This window comes from Chaetodon auriga, chromosome 4 (assembly GCF_051107435.1).
Source record: "Chaetodon auriga isolate fChaAug3 chromosome 4, fChaAug3.hap1, whole genome shotgun sequence".
In the NCBI taxonomy this organism is placed as follows: domain Eukaryota; kingdom Metazoa; phylum Chordata; class Actinopteri; order Chaetodontiformes; family Chaetodontidae; genus Chaetodon; species Chaetodon auriga.
Window position 1 is genome coordinate 16,139,877 of NC_135077.1, and position 21,353 is coordinate 16,161,229.

The 21,353-nt window shown below is 42.3% G+C and overlaps 1 protein-coding gene across 2 annotated transcripts; it reads right to left on the minus strand.

Moving 5' to 3' along the window:
* Positions 1 to 1,625: 1,625 nt before the first annotated feature.
* micall2b (mical-like 2b) lies at positions 1,626 to 17,197 on the minus strand. Of its 2 annotated transcripts, none has more exons than XM_076728369.1 (16): positions 17,038 to 17,197; positions 15,084 to 15,132; positions 13,124 to 13,265; positions 12,855 to 13,042; positions 12,426 to 12,553; positions 11,053 to 11,790; positions 10,757 to 10,962; positions 9,827 to 9,890; positions 9,145 to 9,287; positions 8,892 to 8,956; positions 8,329 to 8,452; positions 8,116 to 8,218; positions 7,031 to 7,104; positions 6,838 to 6,952; positions 4,724 to 4,770; positions 1,626 to 3,336 (listed from the first exon to the last, which is right to left on the minus strand). In XM_076728369.1, exons 1-16 carry the CDS (start codon positions 17,178 to 17,180, stop codon positions 3,260 to 3,262), a joined length of 2,406 nt encoding a protein of 801 aa, XP_076584484.1. In that variant the 5' UTR covers positions 17,181 to 17,197; the 3' UTR covers positions 1,626 to 3,259. The 2 variants fall into 2 exon arrangements, with proteins under 2 accessions (XP_076584484.1, XP_076584483.1); XM_076728368.1 differs by having other exon boundaries at positions 9,827 to 9,893.
* Positions 17,198 to 21,353: the final 4,156 nt, after the last annotated feature.

The following is a 21,353-nucleotide window of genomic DNA, read 5'->3' on the forward strand; positions in this document are numbered from 1 at the left end:
TCACTGTGTTTATGAAGAGTTTGATGTGTTTGTAGTGCAGACAAAAAGCAGTCTCTGCAGCAGTGAAAATGCAGAATCAAAAGCAGACTTGCAGATTGTTACTGGCTGTTAACATCATCCAGATTCTGTTTTTTATTTCTGTTTTTAGTGAATTATGTAATAGTTTGACTGGAGGAGTTATGCCAGACTTAGCTGGAGGTGGAGGAGAGAGAGGCTGGTGTGGCCTTTCTGAAACAGTGAGAAAAGAAGAAAAATCAAAGAGCAAAAACAAATTTCTTTTAAAATAAGATTTAAAAAAGCGAGTCCATGTGTCTTTCACTCTATGTCTGAGTTTGAACCTTCAGTTTGACGGCCCTGCAGAGATCCAGTGACACGGAAAGTCTCATGCTGCCTCCTAGTGTTTGTACAGGGAAAATGCATCTTCACTGCAGCCGTTTTGCCAAATATGATCAAATCATTGCAGCGTCTGAATAAAACACCAAAATTCAAACTCAAATTCAACCTTAAGTTGGCATAAACTTCAACACATTTGAAGTAATATGAAGGCTAAATACAACTGTTTCCAGAGAAGTTGGGCCACAATGTAAAACGAATAGACAGAATGGGATGATTTGCAAAACACTGAAGTCCCAAATTTAATTAAAAACACATTAAATGTTGAAATTGTGAAATTTCATTGTTGTTTTTATTTCCTCATTTAATATTTGATGCTGTCTGATGATATCATTCGGCATTAATGGTGCAGGTTAGCCATGCCATGTGCACTAATGCCCCCCCATACCATCGTAGGTTGATCACAAGCTAGATGGTCCCTCTACTCTTTAGCCTGGAGGACCATGCGTCCATGATTTCCTAAAAGAATTTCAGATTTTGACTCATCAGAGCAGAGGACAGTTCCCCTCTTTGCCTCAGTCCATCTTAAATGAGCTCGGGACCAGAGATGGTATTTCTGGGTCTGGTTCATATGCAGTTTCCTGCATGGTTTCCATGAGTTTCAGCATCATTTTGTTGCACTGTTTGCCGGTGCAGTCTGTCAGAGTGGTGAACCCCTCCCCATCTTTACTTCAGACAGACTCCCTGCAATGCTCTTTTAACACCCAATCATGTCACTAACCTGTTGCCAGTTAACTTAATTAACTCTCATCAGTTCCAGCAGCTGTTTTCTTCTAGCATTTCACTACTTTTCCAGTCTTTTGTTGCCACTGTTCCAACTTTTTTAAATCAGTTGCTGTCATCAATTTCTAAATGAGGATATAATTTTCAAAAAACAAAAATGAAATGTCTCAGTTTCAACATTTGATATGTTGTCTTTGTGCTATTTGTGCTATTTAAATGTTTTGCAAATCATCACATTCAGTTTCTATTTACCTTTTACACAGTGTCCCAACGTTTTTGGAAATGATTACACAACTACCACCATTGCCCCTGTGAGAGCTGCTGACAAGTGAACTGCATTAGATTGAGGTGGTTTAGTATTAATTACATTCACCATTAAAGTTATGTATTATTTCATTCCCATATGAATAAATATCACTCTACAGAGAGCACCATAATCAATTAATGCAATCTTTTTATTAAAATTTGAGTACATTTATTACAGTAATCTGTTTAAAATGCAGGCCAGGTTGTTCATTTAATAATCAGCCTGTTGTAACTACAAACTTCATACAATATATACAGCTGAGATAAAGGGAAATAAAGGGGACAAGGACATGAACGTATATACAGTGCAATGTTTAGTCTGTGTAGTACCAACTAGTTTGGTGTCAAACACAGAATTTAAAAGTTTGTTTCAGTGCCCATCAAACAAAGTGACTTAACACAAGGAATATATTATGACACACACAAATTAAACAAGAAAATATTTAAAACATGTACAAATCCAGATCCAATATGGACCAGTTCAGTCACATGACACCGACCACATTCATCCTTTTCCTCTAGTCAACTGTGAAAAACTAAAGCACAAATTCAGCCACAGTAGAAGATGACGGAGGAAAAGTAAAACAGCCACAAAAACCCCAAAAAGCAAAACATCCAGTGACTTTTTTTTACGTGTTTGAGCATCAAATCTGTATGAACTTACGAGCGTACTGTCGATCATTTAAAAATATCCATTTATATACGGTGAAGAGAATCTAATCTCAAAGGTGCACTTACTAATGATAAAGAGCTTTTCACAGATTTCAATATACTTCATTCTTTAAGGATCATGTTCACTGAATGAAGACCTAAAAATAAGGTTTAAAGCTCTAAATCATCAGTAACTGAACCTTTGAGTCCAACTCTTCCAGATGTACTGTTCCCAAAAGTCAAGAGTGAATTACATTTGAGTGTGTTTCTGGAACAGTGGCTTCCAGCCTTTCTTGGCTCGTAACCCCTTAAAACAAAGCACTGCCTCTTCACATGTTGTGTAACTGCAGGTTGCGAGTTCAGCTGAAGAGTGATTATTCCTTCTCAGACTCTTAATTTGAGGCCTGAAGATACTAAATTAAGACGTAATTCATGAGAAAAACATCCAGAGATTATGAAAAAAAATGGAGAATTTAGAGAAAATTGTGAAAACACAGTATGCTCTGAGTATACGTGTTGTTGTGTTTGGCAGAAACACACAGAGAGAACTTAAGACGACAAGAGAAATGCAGTTAAACATGTAATCTACCACAGGGCGACCCTGAAGCGAGTCACGCGGTCACTTGTAGTGCAGACTAAAACATGACCAGAGAGCAAAAAACAGCTGTCTGACCTCTGATCTTTAACTTGTATTAGCATCTGTAGTGTTGCTGTGTGTGTACATACTGTATATATACACTCAATGGAGGAATTGTGTGTGTGTGTCTGTGTGTGTGTTTGACAGCATTAAGTAGACAGATTAAGACTAGAAGGGTATTAAAACTAACAACTGGAGCACTGAACCCAATCACATCAAGGCTGGTGAGTCATTAACCCCTCAGCATCATCTATGTGTGTGCATGCGTGCGTGTGTGTGTGTGTGTGTGTGTGTGTGTGTGGCACTGGCAGGCAGGAATAACGTCAGATCTTGAGTGATGTAGTCGACAGAGGGAAGGGCAATTTTCTATAAGCGCTTAAAATGACGGATCACACACTCGCATACTGTGTACAAACACACGCGCACGCACACACACACACACAGCCTGTGTTATCCCATGAATCACAGGCTGTCTGCACTGACATTAAGACTACAACAAGAGCAGCAAGAAACATCAAAGCAAACATCAGCGCTGTGTTTTGAACAGCTTCATCCCTCCTTCTTGTTCCCCCAGCCGAACAGTTTGGACATCGGAGACTTTTTCTTTTGTTTGTCTTTCTTCATGTCTGACAGAGAGAAATAGGAGGGGAGGTTAGTCAGCAGATGACACACAGGTAAACATGACAGGTGAGACCGGTTGGAAGAGTTCGGTGGAATCTCTAAATTCAGTTTTTACATTTTCAATTACTGAAGAATGAGAAGCTCAGATTTTAAAAGTACGGTTTGCAGCACAAATGAACACAGAGAGCTTCATATGTTAGAGATTGAACATCTGGTGGAGACTAAAACAGAGCTTAAAGTTTGTGAACAGTGCAGGTACATTTGACAGATGCCCAGAAACACATCCAAACAAATGCTAACATTGCTCCATCTCAGCTGAATACATAGCTAAACAGGCATGCGGGTAGGTTGCTAACCTGTTAGCCACATCAGCTTTATAAGGCCATAATATCCCAAACGTGTGTGATTTATAGTTTGTTGTGGAGTGCTGCCCCGAAGCAGCCAAGAAAAACTAATTATTGCAGCTTTAAATATGAGGCAACAACATCACTACAAGCTAGACACTGAAGCTAGGTTAGCAATAACGTGTCCAGATTTCCTGATATATGAAAACAACATAAGGGACATTTTCTCTTCCATTTATATTATTATTAGTGCTCTTCAGCTTCAGCATGTAAGTTCACAAAGCAAAGGCACTGTTGCCATTGTTACACGCAGTTTAATGTACTTCCTGGACTGATTTAGAGAGTCAGCTGACCTGTTGATTGGACATTTGAGTCAAAGGATTTTAACAAACACCTGCCACCACATCAAAAAGTGGCTTCTTCTGTGGTCACGGTGTGGAGAAGTATCCTTCTTATGTGAGAGAACATGTGTGTGAACGACTACATGACTCAGAGTGGGAATGAACTGTGAAACTTTGGCATTAACTTTATGAATATATTAAATTGAAATGGCTAGTCTTTAGCCCACGGTCGGCATTCATTCGGCGTAGCATAACGACCTTTCACTGAAGTTCAATAAATCTCCTCAATTTCAGCCCTGCTTTCTCAGTCATGAATTGCAAATGAAGCCGGCTTTAACTCTATTCTATCAGAGGGTCAAATTAACCAGCTACATTATCCATTTGTCTAATAGGAACGCTGCTGACACAAAGAGGGGGAGCATTTTGTTTGATGCTTTTTCCATTAGCAGTCATTAGATCGAATGAGATGAAAACATCGCCCAGTGGCACCCTTAAAAATGCAGCACATTCTCACTCACACACACACACACACACACACACACATAACAACGAGAATTCTATCTACTTCAATTAGAGACGTCCATGATGGAAATCCTCAATTGGATAATTTATAAGCCAACAAAGTTGCAGTGACACCGGGGTTGAGATAACTAATGAACAGAGTGGAGGGGGGTCAGATGGCCTGTGGAGGTGGTGGAGACACTCACTGAAAGTCTTCATCATCTTGTTTAGCTGCTCGTCCTCCTCTTCCTCCCTGAGGAAATGAAGCAAGAAAGGCACAAATGCAGATTAACAGCAGTTCAAACCTGTGTGACCATCCATGTACTGGGTTTAGACCAATCACAGCTTCTCTTCAATGGTTTTTCTTTATTTTTTTCTATATTGTCCATTAATACTGAAGACACAGAAACTGTGAAAGAAAACCTACTGAAGTATGTAGTAAGCAAAACAAAGCCAAACGTTTGATATTTTAGATTCTTGAACGTAGCCACCTTTGGCTTTGTTAACAGCTTTACAAACTGCTTTCTCTCAACAGCTGCACGAGGTCGTCGCCTGGAAAGCTTTTCCTACACTCTTGAAGGAGTTCCCGTTTAAGATGAGCACTTGTTGGCTGCTTTTCCTTAAACTCTTTGATCCAACTCATTCCAAACCATCTCACTCGGGTTTAGATTGAGTGATTGTGGAGGCAAAGTCATGTGATGCAGCACTTCATCACTCTGCTTCTTGGTCAAAGAGCCCGCGCAGAGCCTGGAGGTTTTTTTTTTTTTGGGTCATGATGATGACGGTCCCACAAACCAGATGGGATGGCACGTCTCTGCTGAATGCCGTGGTAGCCATGCTGCTTCGACAGCGTCACCAGCTACATCACGCCTCCTCCGAATGCTTCACAGTCAGAGCCACGCATGCAGAACCCATCCATTCACCATCTCTGTGTCTCATAAAGAGTTTCATGTCCTTTCCTTGTGTTTCAAGACCCAAGCAGTTATCTTCCACGTGCTGGTCTTACTGCAGCAGTTTGACCATGAAGGCCCATGTCTGCCGCTTGAGCTCTGTGAAGCATTTCTGTGGGCTCTTATACGAGGGGCCGTTAATTGGTGATTTCTGAGGCTGGTAACTGTAATGAACTTCTCCTCTGCAGCAGAAGTGACTCTTGGTCTTTCCTGGGGCGGTCCTCATGAGAGCCACTTTCATCAGAGCGCTTGAAGAAGCACTTGAAGATACATTCAAAGTTCTTGAAGTTTTCCGGACTGAACTTCATGTTTTAAAGTGATGATGGACTTTAGTTTCTCTTTGCTTAGCTGAGTGGTTCTTACCATCATATGAACTGCAGCAGTAGTCAATAATAAAGTACATTTTTATTATTTAGTGAACCAACACCTCTGCACAACACGACAAAACACATTAAGAGGACGAGTACTTCCACTAATTAACTTCTGACAAGGCACAGCTGTTACCTGAAAACCAATCCAGGTGTGAAAAGCTACCACCACCACCAGGTGCTCCACATACACGGCGATCTGTAAGTACTGGAGCAGTGACACATTTTGTTGTTTTAGCTCTGCTGCACTCGAGTAAATTGGATTTGAAATGGAACAATGACCATGAGATAAGGCTAACACTAACCATGTTTTCATTATCACTTCATTTCTTTTAACTTCCCATCCATCACTCAGCCTTTAAAGTGCCAGAAAAAAGTGAAACATGCTCGTCACAATTTCTCCAACAGGGTGTCAAATTGCTTGTTTTGATGGGCCAATAGACCCAAACCCAAAGATATTCAATTTACACTGATGCAAACAGAAAACGTTTGTAAAGAGTGAATATTTGGCTTTCTTCCTCGATACACAACTTATTCAATAATTTCAAGGGTTTTGCATCCCATCAATCAGAAGAACCATAGAGCTTTTTTATACACAGTCCCCCAATTTTAGAGGACAAATATGCATTGGATTAATTAAACTGAGGACAAATTGTCATGTTTTTGGAGTCCTTTGCAGTCAAAGAATGTCTGACTCACACTTTAGATTTTTGCTTTTGGCTAATTTTCAGCAAGTAAAACAAATCATCTGCTAAACTGAGGTGATGCTACTGAACGGGCCAGTCAAGAATATTTTGCTTCTTGACCATAAAACTGCTTGGTTAGGACTCCTCTGTATTATATTACACACAATTCACTCAATATGGATGTTAACACCCTAAAACCCTGAATTTACACTACACACGATGTTCCAGATTAATTCTTCTTGGATATGTAACATTGTGTATTCTAGAAGTGCTGTTATCTGTCTAAAAACTACAAAACACTCAGTCGTATACACACCTGAGTCTGTCCTCATCCAGACAGTCTATGATAGCGTTCCTGTCATTGACGATCTCCACCAGCTTGGCCATCAGCTCCTCTTCTCTCTTCCGCTCCCACGCTGTTTTCAGACGTTCTGCCCAAGCACAAACACATTGTAGTCTGACATTTGATCCGTTTCACGTTGAATGTGTTTCTCCAGCCAGACCCTCACCTGGTTTGTCCATCAGCCTCCTGAGCTCCTGCTCAACGCTGGGCTGCTGCTCCTCCAGGTCCTGGGTTCTTCCACTACACATAAAAACAACGATCAAATGCTTTATTGCAATTGTTACTACAGCCTAGAATTCTGTCTTTGGTCTGCTTGTTTGACAAGTTTTATTTTGCTCCAATTTCTGGAACAGCACTTATATATTCATACAGGCCCATTGCTGCCTTCACACATTTTCCATGAGATGCACTCTATAATAAAGCTAAGCACATCAGGGGTACAAATTATAATACCAACTCCCAAAAAGTTGCATCGCTGTGTTTAACAGAAATAAAAGCAGAATGCAATGATTTGCACGTCCTTTTTGACATACACTAGACAATATATTTAATGTCTTACCTCATCAGTTTCATTGATTTTTGTATCTGCTCACTTTGAATTTAATGCAGCACGTTTCAATATACAACATCCCATTTTTTTTTTTTTAAATCAGGGTGGTATTAGTATACAACAACAGCAAAGATTGAGCAAATTTAGCAAATTTTATGCAATATTCATCAAATTTGGTACCAACATAGCTGGATGGCTGCCAAAAAACATTTACTTGTGGTATTTGTGAACATTTTCATGTAAATTTTGCTAAGTTCTTGCAGGCCAATGTGACATAAATTACCATAATTGTGGAAAACATAGTCCCATCATACACTACAAAATTTATTTGATGGCTTATTTGAGGTGGTGACCTCTCTGTCTGTGAGCAGGTCATTTACAGTGTTTCTAATCTTTTTTGCCATTAATAAGAAAATGACAGGATCTTTGTCCTGGTGCAGCTTTAACGTTGATTTGTGATAGGAACAAATGTGTGCTGTTAAGCAGGATCCTGCTTCACACTTCACACTCTGTGCACTGCGGCCGGTGGGGGGGTGGGCTGTCTTGTTCCAGGACGTCCTGCTGTGGGACGGAGGCGGGAGGACACTGGGAATTCAAACTGTCAACCTTCTGGCCACAAGTCTGTTTCACTAATCGCTAAATAGTGGCATGCCCCTTTTCTAAGTGTGTTTGTGTGTGTGTGTGTGTGTGTGTGTACTCACATGTAGACCAGTTCAGACTCCCGGCGCATGGCCACCTGCTTGTTCCTGATCAAGTTGAACCACTCAACCATGAGCCCATCCATGACAGAGTCATCCTCACCCTCTGACACATGAACACACACAGTTAATCCCAAATACACTCCTTCCTCTAAACCTGCCTGCTTTCACTCTTAACTAACGAGGAGGCTCGTACAGTCGGTGTGTTTATCTCACCTTCCTCACTGCTGCGGAGCTTCACCTCCAGCTCGACTCCCCTCTTCTCCAACGCGTTCAAATTATCTTCGATCTCCTGCAGTTCCTTCAGGATGTCCTCTTTCAGAATGTAGTCCGGTTTAGCCTACACTCGTCACACACATACATGCATTAGTGATGACATTAGTGATCCCAGTGCGTTTGTTAAAGGACGTATCCTTACATCTTAGAAAAAATATCAATTATTACATTAATAAATAATATTTGAAATAATCAAAATGGAGGGCAAATGTTTTTTTTTCCTTCCTAAATATCTTTCAGCAGCTTGTTTTATTCATTAGCTCCTTAGTTTTCTTATCATTTTGGTTTTGGCACACATTTAATCACTTCCAATCCGTGTTGGGTCGCTAACTCTGTTAGCCTCAGCTTGACGGCTAAAATGCTCTTGCCATGGTTACAAGAGTTAAAACTGCTGGGCCAAGGTGTCGTCTTCTTCTAAATGTTTGACTGAGCAAAAAGGGCTTCAATTTAAAATGACACGATAGAAGCTAAAGCAAACTTATTTTCTCTCCGAGGCTCGGTACCTTGGAAAACTTTGACTCTGACTTGGCACCAGTTGCAGTTTGGTCTCCCTCACCGTTCAGGAATCCTAAAACAGAAAGAGATCAAAGGCAGAAATAAAGAATATGAAGAGAGTTAAGAACAGACACAAACCTGGAGAGCTCTCATTCATATTTAGGTCATCTTTAAGATGACTGTTTGTATTTTTTGTTGGCATTTTTTATGTCCAAATGATATTTAAACAGAGCAGCATGACAGCACAGGTGAACGTGATACCCTTTGGCGCTGGTGGAGTGACAGAAATGCTCGGGCTGGGAACATGAGGGGAGGAAGAAGGCCCGACAGAAAGCTCTGGAGTCGGTGACTTTCCACCTCCATTAGACCACGGTTTGGGGGAGGACTGTGAAGGACCAGCCGGTCTGTGGACGGATGGAGGATGAGCGGAAAAGAGAAAACGAGAGACAGAATTTAATTAATGGCGATTTATCTGCTCCTACGAGTCCTTTTCTGTCTCACTCTTTGATTCATGAGAGTGGGAGGAAAGGTCATGTGGGGAAAGGAACTCTGAGCACTGAGCATATGCTGCACCACGGAGGACTCTACTCAGTCTTGACACCATTTGGGGCTCACATGCATGTGGCGGAAGAGGAGAGGCCGAAAGCTCTGACTACAAATGATGGCCGAGCCATTTGGAGGAGCAGCAGGTACAGGCTTCCTGCGGGAGGAATGGCTGGATAGATGGATGAAAGACTGGATCAAAGGATGGATGGATGGATGGACAGGACATCGGGAGCAAAAAGCGCTCATACAGTTAATGCTTGATGATGGTGAGACGCTGTGAGCACGCCCACGTACAGATACTCCCTGCTGGAGGTATGAAATCAGGGCAAAGAATCAACAGGAAACAGAGAATATGGCGACAAATCAGAACAGGTCAAATCAATAAAAAAAGTCTTACTTGGCGTCTTTGGAGATGGGTTTGAGCTTCGACCTCCAGTCAGCAGGAGACTCACTTTCTGATGCTGCTGAGAGAAAAGAAATCAAAGGAAACTTTTCACTTTCAGTCCCATCCACCAGCCAATCTCAGTTCCCATTTTACTGTATTGTTATGAAGAGATCTGAGCAGGTCAGATAACGGTAGTGACTCTCGTGGAGCAACACCAGAGGAACAAACAGTGTTACAGCACGATACTGGAAGAATCCATGCCCTCAGTGCATCTGATGAGTCAAATTGCAGTTATTTTCCCTTAATTTGAAGGTTTTTCTTTCCACTTCATTTCCAAACTGGACTTAGTTTGTTTAGGGTCAAACGTATGACTGCAAGCAGTTTCACCTAATGCAATACAACACAGTCCACAGCTTTGTTTCATATGGTTTCATTTTTGAAACCCCTGGTTCCCGACCCCCACTAGGGGTCGCCAAAGCTTCATGTGGGGTCAGGACAACGGCTCGATTTTAAGGGGTGTGAGAACAGTTTTTGAAAATATACAGTGAGCCAATGTCTCAGCATTACACTCATTTCTGTGAGGAAAACTAATTGAAACTATTCATTTCAAAGTTCAGACTATTATTTAACATACAAACTACTCGCACAGGGTAAGGACAGGATGACGACCTGGACACAAACTACATTCACAGAGCCTTCACTCTCTGCTGAACAGCCTTGTCCTGCATTAGAAAAGTATGCAGCTAAAAACAGCCAAAGAGTAAACAGAATAATGCCTGAGTGTCAGGGAGGAGAAAACACAGAGTTTGTCAAAAATAAATAAATAAATAATAATCAACAATAATATTATAATATCAATAATAAACTAATTAATATAAAAAACACATAATGAAGACAGAAATTTGCACAAAAGTTTCTAAAAATATCAGGTGTGAGTTCAACCTGAGGTGTTGGCCGATGCACTGCCGGGCTTCGAGGGGCCTCTGTCTGGAGTTCTGGCTCTGAGGCCGCTCCTGCTGGCCGGGCTCGGAGCAGGGTTCGGGGGGTCCGGGCTCTGCAGGTCAGTGAGGAGTGACGGGTCTACTTTCAGCTTCACTCTCCCTCTGACGCCCTCCGTCTCCCTCTTTGGAGTCTCGACTTGGGAAGGTCTGATTAGAGGTGAAGTGATATTAAAGCTACTGTTGACCAGTGGGGGTCAGGCCAAAACAAGGTGAGCGGATGTGCGGTTCATTACTCACTTTTCAGTTTTCTTCAGCGCTACAGTCGTCCACGATGGCTTACTGTTGTTGTTGTTCTCCTCAGCCAGTTTTTTGGAGATGAAGGCTGCTGCCAATGCTTTCGTCTTGCTGCTCTCACTCACCTTTCCCGGATCTCCACCGACACCTGCTGCTTTAACTTTCTCCCCACCTGTGTTCAAGCTCACATTCGGCTCCTTTCTGCCAGGACCACCGACATTCACAAGCACAGTCACAGTCTGACCTGCTGTGGGCTGCTTACCAGTCACATTCGGCCCTCTATTTATGTCAGTGTTGACGGTTGTAGTCTTTTTCTCTTCGTCTTTAGCGGTGTTATCCGACTGGAGGAACTTGAGCTTAGACTGCAGCGTCTTTGCCGCCGTGGTGGAGGTACGAGGAGCAGCAGTGGGCCTGGTGGTGATGGAAGTGGTTGTGGTGACGGGAGATTCACAAGTCGTCCCTGAAGCTGTGGGTTTGGAGACTAAAGATGTCTGACTCGCTTTAGCAGCAGGAGAGAGACTTGAAGCAGGCCGGGAGGGAGACGAAGTGGAAAAAGTGCTGGAGAAGCTGGGAGGGGTGCTGTGCTTCTCCGTCAGCCATGTTGGTCCCAGTCTGGAGGGGGTGTGAGTGGGGGTATTTGTGTTGGTTTTAGTGTAGTCTGGTAGAGGAGCGACTTTGGAAACAGGGGTGTTTGTGGGTAAATCTCTGAGATTTGCCATTGTGTTGGCAGGCGACAGCAACCTGAAAGACAGAAAGCACAAGATTGAAATTCTCCTTCCTGAACAGTTCAGAGGGAGAGTCCAACAGCTGACCAATCAGAACTCTTTTTGGCGCTGTTAGCTTGAATAACTACAGTTGTATTAATTCTGGATTATTATTATTATTATTATCTCACAGAACTAGAAGCTTTTAGAAAGGAAGAATGAGCCAAACTCATGCAAACAAGAACTGAAAGACCCTCAACTGGCTAAGAAAAGCCCTTACAAGCTGTGATAGTTGCCACAGTTATTAATTATTAGTTATTTTAAAACTGTAAAACATGGGAATAAAAAAGTAATATCACTTGAAATAAAGAAATGTGTCACCTTTAACTGTATGCTGTTTGGAAATTACATCATCTTTTATCTGATCCTTTTTCTAAACTCTCCATGAGTCTGACAATGCTATAGACGTGCTATGCTAAATAAGTGCAGTACTCTTATAATGCATAATTTAAATGTAAATTTAATTAACCAATTAATAAATCCCTTTCCAGACTTATCAATTCATTAACTGATTTTAATTAAAAACAATCTTTAATCACTCTGGTGGCACTCTGTAGGCTCTGTAGATTATAAGGATCAGCTCTGATTAAATGAATTCACATGGGGACTTACTTTGCACAGCTCCTGTGATACAGCTTCCCGTCCACTAGATGTCGCTGCACCAGGTGAACGTGCTTGTTACAGGACACACATTTGTTACTCAGAGTGCCTGTCTGACGGGATTTCTCAACCAGAACATCCTAGAAGAGGGGAGTGGAGGGAGAGGTGGAAACTTCATTCAGGACAGCTGATCTGGTTCTTCCTGTAACTGATCTGAGGCAATGTGGGATTTTTTGTTTTGGAGCAGCAGTTTGATATAGACACAACAGAACTTTGTAGGTATTTGGGTCATCTTTAAGGTCATCTCTGGCTTGGCAAACTCATTTCTCATCAGTGAAGTAAATCCAAAATCAAGCATTTAATTTTACACTTTCTGGACTTTAAAAAATGTGATTCATAACTTAGCGAAGCTTGTGTGAAGTATTCAGGCTGTAAAGTTACCTGCGTGGCATTTCTGGTTTGTTTTGGGGATGGAGGGGGTCTTGTGATGTTGGAGGAGGGTGGAGGGCTGTTCTCTCTGGCTGGTTTGGAAGAGGGAAACACCTTAGACGCCACCGGCTGGTTCTTCTTCCCAGGTGCCTCCTCTGCGGGGCCTTCAGCCGGACGCTTTATGCCTCCCATACCACCAACTGCAGCAAATACACAAACAGTCAGGCAGATGAGACAGGAAGAGGGAGACAAAGGCAGGGCAGCGAGACACTGATACTCACTCGGGGAGCGTCCATGGAAGTAGTTGTAATACTGGGAGACGTACGTCAGGATACTGAGGCGGTCGGGAATCTTAAGAGCCACCATGTCTTCTGCATCCAACAGAGCTGGAATTCCCAATTCCTCCTCCGCAACCTTGAACGCCTGCAAATAACATCGACTTTATCCAACAAAACAGACCAAGCTCGGGGTGGATTTTTAGAATTTAGGATGAAAACGGGCCAATAAATCACATAAAAAGCACAGTCAGACTCTGTGAGGCTGCAACAAAAAACATGAGGCATTTCAACACACTTCATACAAGACCTTTGCTGCTTGATGTTCGTTTTCAAGGGCACGTTTGAGACTGTGGGGAAAAAAATACGTGCTTCCTTGTTGACTTCAGCTTTATTTTGCCAGGATCTCCTCAAAAGTTTAGTCAGATTCAGTGTGTTTTATTTTTAGTTATCTGAGTGCCTGAGTGCCGATCTTTCCCATGTGGACTTAAAATGAATGTTTTCTATCCTCCATCTCCACCTAAATAAAATCCCTTTGTCCAAACGGCAGAAGTGTGAGCGCACATTGAATCTACACCTAACAGGATGTGTTAAGAGAGACTCAGGAATTTCCAAACAAAATTCTCACTCAGTGAATCCATGGAAGCAGAAAAAAACAACAAGCAGAGACAAGCCAACGAGCACCAGAGCCTTAACTTAATCAGTAATCAGATGATCAAGGGAGCTATAAAAACAGTTTACTTTGCACTGCCCTGTGGCACTTTAATCCTATAACTTCTTATTGTTTGATTCATCAGCCTGTGGTTTCACTTAAGATCCTGAATTGCGTCACATAATCACCGTTAATTCTTTAATTTTATTCGACATCACGTTAAAGTTTGTGATGTTGAGCTGTTGTCAGGCGCAGAGTCCTGTAACGACGCTCCAGAGAGAAAATGAAAGTAAAGAATGCAACAAACTGGCCAACGTCAGAGCGGCCAGATTGAAGCACTCTGTATTTGGCAATGACTTCTCCTCTCAGCTATGTCTGAGCACTGACGCTTTTCGATTTCAAAAACTCCCCATTACCAACATGTGGTGCTGAAGCAACATCCAGAGCCAACGCACACACATTGAAGCAATTCGTAGCTGCAGGAAACAATGGCTTTCATTATCGATTAACCAGTCAATTTGTTTTTGGCGGGTTTAGTAATGTCAGAAAACTGTTTAGCACGTCTGTCACAATTTCTCAGAGTTTAGGGTGAAGCGTCAAGCGATGACGTCCACTGCTGGAGATTCTCGGATGTTTGTGGTTGAAAGCTCCAGAAACAGCCAATAGGCGGACCTTTATTTTAGATTTTGCAAAATACTACTTCTGAGGTCAAGAGTGAACTTTTATTTTTAAGTCTATTTAATTTAAAATTACTATATATAAATGTCATTGTGTCAAGTGTCAAAAGTTGCCGTGAAAGGCTCGGATTCTTCGTCTTGCTGATTTATTCTCTGATCATTATCTAAAGCAGCAAACTTTTATAACTTTGGACATTTTATTCAGGCGAGGTCTTAAACACTTTGAGCTAAATGCTAATCTCAGCATGCTAACATGGTCACAATAGCAATGCTAACATGCTGACATATGTTTAGCATGCTTGAGTGTTAGCATGCTAACATTTGCTAATTAGCACTAAATAGTAAGTAAGGATAAAACAAAGCTATGTGCAAATTGAAATTTTGACCTGATGATGGCGCTATATAAACCAGAGAGGATCACCGAAGTTATTCCAGTTCATCCTGAGCAGGACGTTAATGTCTGTACCAAATTTAAAGGCAATCCATCAGATAGTTGTTCAGACATTTCACTCAAAACCATAAACGTCAACCTCATCTACCATACCAAAAGCATTCGTGTATTCAGGAAACAATGTGTGTCAGAGTAAAAAATGCTAAACATCCAGAGGTCAACATGCAGAGTGTAAACATGTCTTACCAGTTTGTTGTTCTCATAAACATTTTCCTTCTTCAGCGAATCAAAGTCACTGCAACAGAAGAGAAAATAAATGAGTAACAAAACACATGTTAGCTTCCAGCTTCCCTTCCTCATCCATTTGTTTACAAGCAGTCTGGACTAAACATGTGTTATTTAGTCATGGACAGCCCTCACATTAACATATAGCATGACTCTGACAGTATGACTGATCCGCTCATCACACAAGGTGTCACATCTCTGCAGTCTGAGCGTCTTTAAACTGAAACTCACAGACAGCTCAGCCCACATTCAGGCATGAATGTGTTTATATTGAGCAAAAAGAAGCCATTAATCAATATTAAGTGTTTCTGCCCACATAAACATGACATGTGCAACCACACTGGTCTGGCTGCTGGTAAAAGCTGGAGTGGGAAGGACTGGAACAGCTGCGTCTCTTCTTAAAATGAAACTACTGTCTGTCTATCATAATGGCCTCTCTGGAACAAAACCAGGCATCTCTGTGTGAAACTGGCCAAAGTTCAATAGAGATGACGAGTCAAGTCTCGAATATTTGAAAAATTCAGGCAAAGCCTGATGCAGGCAGATGTTATTCAGACCATCTTGTGCCAGAAAACCTTTCAGCTGTCAAGGACAAAATATTAACCATTATTCCCTGGTGGAAATTCCCTGGTCGTTATCAGAAAGTCCTGGAGGGAAAAAAAGAAGGGGGTGTCCTTTAACTTGCCTGTAAAAACTGGATTCCAAACATTTGATGGAGGCACCAGATTGAAAAGGATGTTTAACACAGAGACGAACTGTTTGAGATCCCATGCAGCTTTTTTCAGCACACACTTCAATGACAGTAACAGCAGCCACAGAGATGAAACATCATGGTGGACTATGGGAGCCTGTGCTGGTCATTTTCTTACAATTTAAGGACTAAAGATCATCCAAAAATGAATCTAGAGGTTATTTAATAATGATGAACATAATTAGTAGAGCAGCAGTTGTTTGATTTACACCTACAAGACACAAAACAGCTGTTTTTAAGTCTGATATAAGTCTAGTTTCATGTGACATGCCAGTCAACGACAGCTCTGTGACGTGTTTTTTACAATACTTGAGACCAGCTCTGCTCAATGCACAGGCCTAATAAGTAAGTCAGCCAGATGAACTGCTGTTATGCAAGCAGATAATTGATTGAGTCCATTCAGGCTCGACTGCTTGGCCTTGGCTCCCTGTATGTTCATCTTGAAACTTCATGTCTTGAATTTTAGTGTGACCGAGCAGATGAGCCCACAAACCACTTCACAGTAAATATTTCAGTGCAATAAATCTCATTTTCAACACTGAGTGTGCAGAAGTGATTACATTTCACAATCAAGTATCCAGCTGTTTAGAAGACTCAAACCTTTATGGAGATTATTGGCTGCATGCCTGATGTTGTCTTGTCTCAGGATTTTACCCAGTCAGAACCTGAGACGTGATTGATGTGCCCTTCAAGTCTCAAGTCTTTATTGTTTAAGTCTGATTGTCCGAGTCTTGAGTCTTAAATCTACAGCTCTGAAATATTGAGTAACAGGACAGACATAAGTAAAGTGTTGCCCTGCAGAAAAGTAAAACCAAGCTCAAATGTTAAAACATGCAGACTCCATCATCACTATATGGTTACTGGCCCTCTCTGCAGACCTCCTGGGGGGCCAATGTGGCTGCATATTGGCCCCTTTGGTCTCTGAGCTCCACGGTCTACAGCTGAACCTCTGCTCCTGCTTTTCCTGCAGACCCATGAAGCTTAAGTTTGTTCTCTTTCACCGGAGAGCTGCTGAAACCAAGCTGGAAAGTATACCACTGGGCTCCTTCTTCCAAAATGAGCTCTTGTAAGCAGCCAGCATACAGACAGACCGTCATGGTATGTTTTACTTCATAAAGTCTCCCAGTTCCTGCATTTGTCCAGCCGTGTGGTTCCAGTACTTACATGAGATCGGGTCTGTGTTTGTGGATGAGGGCGCAGAAAGCCAGGCCGTCCCTGAAGGACGTGGTCATGTTGGTGATGGACACATCCCGGTAGCCCTCACACCGGAGCCGGCACCACTGCTGCAGCGCCTTGACGGCCGACATCCCGGAGCTTAGATCCCGCACTGTTCCGCGTGTGAGCGCAGCAGCGCCGTTGTCGGCTCAGCGAGCTCCCCCTCCCTCCAACAACCGACTTGTGAAACTTTCCACCGCAGCTTGGACACGCTGGATCCGGGAAGTGACAGACGGCAGGCCTGCGTGTGCGTGTGTGTGTGTGTGTGTGTGCGTTTGTGGGAATCACCTTCTCTCGACTGAGAAAGTGGAAACAAAGTGGATGTGACACCTGCGAAAGGTCGACAGTGACGCGGCATGGGTGGAGTTCAGTGCGCTGTTGTGTTTCTTTTAACCCTCTCCGTGCGCGCGCGCGCGCGCGTGCGTGTGTTGGCCTACATAGGATTAATCGCAGGGCCATGGATAAGATTTTACAGATATGAGATCAAGAGTCCAGATTTGTATCAGCCCTCACTCCTGTCCAAGTTTTATTTTAGTTTTTCTTTCATTTTGGCACATTTAAAGACATTTATGCCACAGAGAATACGTGAGTCAGCTGTTTCTAAACCCCCCACCATGTGTAATTTGTGTGCAGTTATGTCATGTGAAACTCCCCCTCAAAAACCCACAAATACCCAGAAACAAACCTGAGGGTTTGTCCTGCTGAACCACCTCCCAGATAACAAAGATGACCATAATATGTTTACATTTCATATCTCTATTTACTGCCTTTAAGTCTAATGGCTGTTTAAGGATTAGAACATGGAGCTATTTTAGTCTGTGGAGGATAAACTGTGAAACCAGTCAACCAGGTGTGGTTGTTGCTTGTGTAAGTCAGCCTGTCCTGTCCTGTCTGCTGGGTGTGTAGGTGGAGGCGGGTGGTGTCTCTGTTCACTAAGTTATCCGACACCTGCACACATGTCCTGTTCATAATGCATCAGGCCGACAGCACAGAGGCCTTGTTCTGCTCATTCAAACCTCAGAAAACCCTTTATTTCACCGTCTTCACTGCAGTGTTTGACAGTTTGTAAACAGAATAAACTGCAGATTTCAGTTAAATTAGGTGGAAGGTTAGGCCCTGGGAAAAAGAAACAAGCTACTGAGGCGAATCGCGCCACCATGTGGTTTTTCCACCACACCACCTTTTCATGTTCTTTATCAGTTTCCTGTAATTGGCTGCCATATCCTTGGAGCCTATTTGACATAAATGGCCATCATTCTTGAATGGGTTTAGACAGCATGAAATCATCAACAAATCTGAGTTCATTTGCCTAGAGGTGGAACTACAGCTATGTGATACACTTAAACTGCTGTAACTCAGTTCACTTCAAAGCTGCACTAATCAATATTTCATATCAGCAATGGATCAACCCACAGAATTATCACACAATTTTTGCAGATTCCCTAACTCTACTGAGCTTTTGTCGTCTTTCAGACCCCCTTTTTTTCTTACTGTTTTGGTTGACTCTCTCCGCTCTCATCAAGTCTGTTTCCAGTTTTCAGCAGTAAAGGTCTGATAAACCTGCTGTATGCTCCCTGCCCAGCACCAAACAACAGATACAAGGCCGAGCTGGGGAACATTTCAGAGCACGTAGCAAGCCAGGAAGTTTTCTCAAGGGTTGGTGGTGACCAAAAACAGAGCTAAAAGGAGAACGAATGTTGGACTTTAATGCTAATGTTGCTCCATGCCTGCTGTTAAATGTTAGCAATTGTTCATCATCACATTCAACAACAAATTCAAGGTGATGATTTGCAGCTTTGTTTGCTGTCACCAAGTGGCCAAAACTTTAAATTAATGCAGCTTTATAGCATATCTGATAGACTTTAAAATCCACCTTCACTGGGTGAAATTCTCATCTTGCTGCTGTGATGTAGCAGTGTACTCCTGAGTGTCGCCAGTACTCTGTGACATCACAGCTGGGCGTGGCCAAACTTTCAACCAGAAGAGGTCAGTGTTGTGCAGCTTCCCTTTGAAGTTGCACACCTCTAAAATTCCTCGATAGGATTCAGGTGTTCTCCAAACATCACAGCTGCCGTCAGCTCATCATCACTGTGTTTTCAAGCGGTGCTGAACTTAGATGGAAAGTGAAACTGACACTGTTATTAAAATGAAAATCGTGGAGGGACTGTGCAGCCTTGGCACAGACATATGGGTTTGGGTTTGTTCTGGTTTAACATGGCCGTATTAATCATGCTTGATCCTTCCCATGAACTTCTTAGATCTTGTGACAGTGACATGTTTAATCTCATATTACTCCACATGTTCTTAATCATCATCTTCCTCTCTGTGTCAAGGGTCAAACTAGTTTTTTCTATATTTACATTGCTCACAAACCATCATTTCACTCTTAGTCAGATCTTGAACATTTAAATGGATACCACTTAAACCATTAATGATGAATTAAAGCTTCAGACAGTGAAGGGAACCTGCCAGTTGAGGGAAAAGGACTTTCAAACCAGAATCGGATACTGTAATGAGGAGACAATGATTAAGAGTTTTAGCATGCAAAGCGCATACCAGCACATTGCCTAAAACAGATACGAAAGAGAACAAAAAAGGCAAAGTGGGAAAGGTGAGAGTGATAAGAGGGTAAACATTACGCAGATCTCACCACACCTTTGACAAAGACCAAATTCAACTGACTGTAGGTGTGGAGGCCAAACACAGTCATGAAGCTGACATTTGTGGTTTGGTTGACTTATAATCAGACATGATTCAGGCATTCATGCCCCCGTCACGATGACTGTAATCAGTCATCACTTCTCAAATTTCCAATTTGTCCCATCAGCCTCAGCTGTACTTTGCATGTAGCGCTAATTAGCAAACATTAGCATGTGAACACTTTAACATGTTAGTACCACAGTGCTGCCTGTGTAGGCTACAGCCCAACAGAGCTGTAGTTTAGTCTTGTTTTTTTTATTAAAGTTTTACTTTTTGAAAATTCCGACTTGTTACAAAAACTCAAAGGATAAACCAAGTGTGACATTTCTTCACTAATCCAACTCTAATCACAAACCTAAGCGATCCTCAGACTTCACAAAACGCACACACACACACACACACACACACACACACACACACACACACACACACAGAGGAGTTGTCCTGTTTTTGTCGATTTGACACCATTAACTCTAACTAAAAAACACCCCTACAGAAAAGACAATTGAACAATGAAGCTGCTTTTGGCATTTTTATGACCCCCGTGACTCTTGTGCACAATAGTCAAACTCAGCGTTTTTGGTTTTGTTTTCTGAAGCATATTGTGAAGCTTTCTGTGTCAAATAAGCTACGTAAATATGACTCAAGGTGACTGAAAAAATGACTGGGAACAACAAGTTTTTCCTTGTTGTTTCCATTCCTCCCAAACATCCTATGAGCACTTATTCCAATCAAACGTGCAGAATCCCCCAAAAGTCCTGTGAAGTCCTGTTCTTTGTCCCTCTCCCCACATGCCGACCATACAAACATCACCCCCCCACGCACAAATACTTAATCCTCCCAAATCCAGACAGGAAATGCCCTCGTCAGTAGAGCAGAATGCTTTTGACAGACCCCCGCTGCTCTTTCTCTCTCAGCTCTCTCTCCTCCCCCTTCTGCCGAACGATATATGTGCCCTCCACAAACTGCCATCTGGAAACAGTTAGCCTGTGAACGTTTGCACAGGGCCAATATAAACAGGCCTATCGCCAGTATATCAGTAGCGGAGGATAATTCAGCAGCGCTATCAGAGGGGGAGATCGTTGTTTGCTTTCACTTTCTGAAGCTGATGTGTGTGCTGTCTGTGCTGGAGACAATCAAACAGTTGTTGGGTGTCACGGCTCATGAGATCCACTCAAAGTTTTGGCTTCTTTCCGTTTCCTGCTTGTTTTCTGGGTGGTTTCTATGGAGAGCAGCTCATAGTAGACATTGTTTAGGCCTATTTAATTCTTAAGAGACAAGCTTATTCAGCTCTGCCCTCAGATGACCCCACATATCTTCACAACAGACATCCTGAGACTCCTCTATCTTCATAACCACTGGGTTTAAAATGGTGGAGCCTAAAAACACACACAGATAGGGAGGCTGCAGAGGGATGTTGATTAAAGGGAAAGACTGACAGAGGAGGAGGAGAAAGAAGAGGAGGTGGTGAGAAATAAGTGGCAATCCCCTCTGCTGTAAAGACAACAGGAGGAAGGAGGAAAAAGCGAAATACAGGATATGAGACTTAATTTGAGCCAACACAC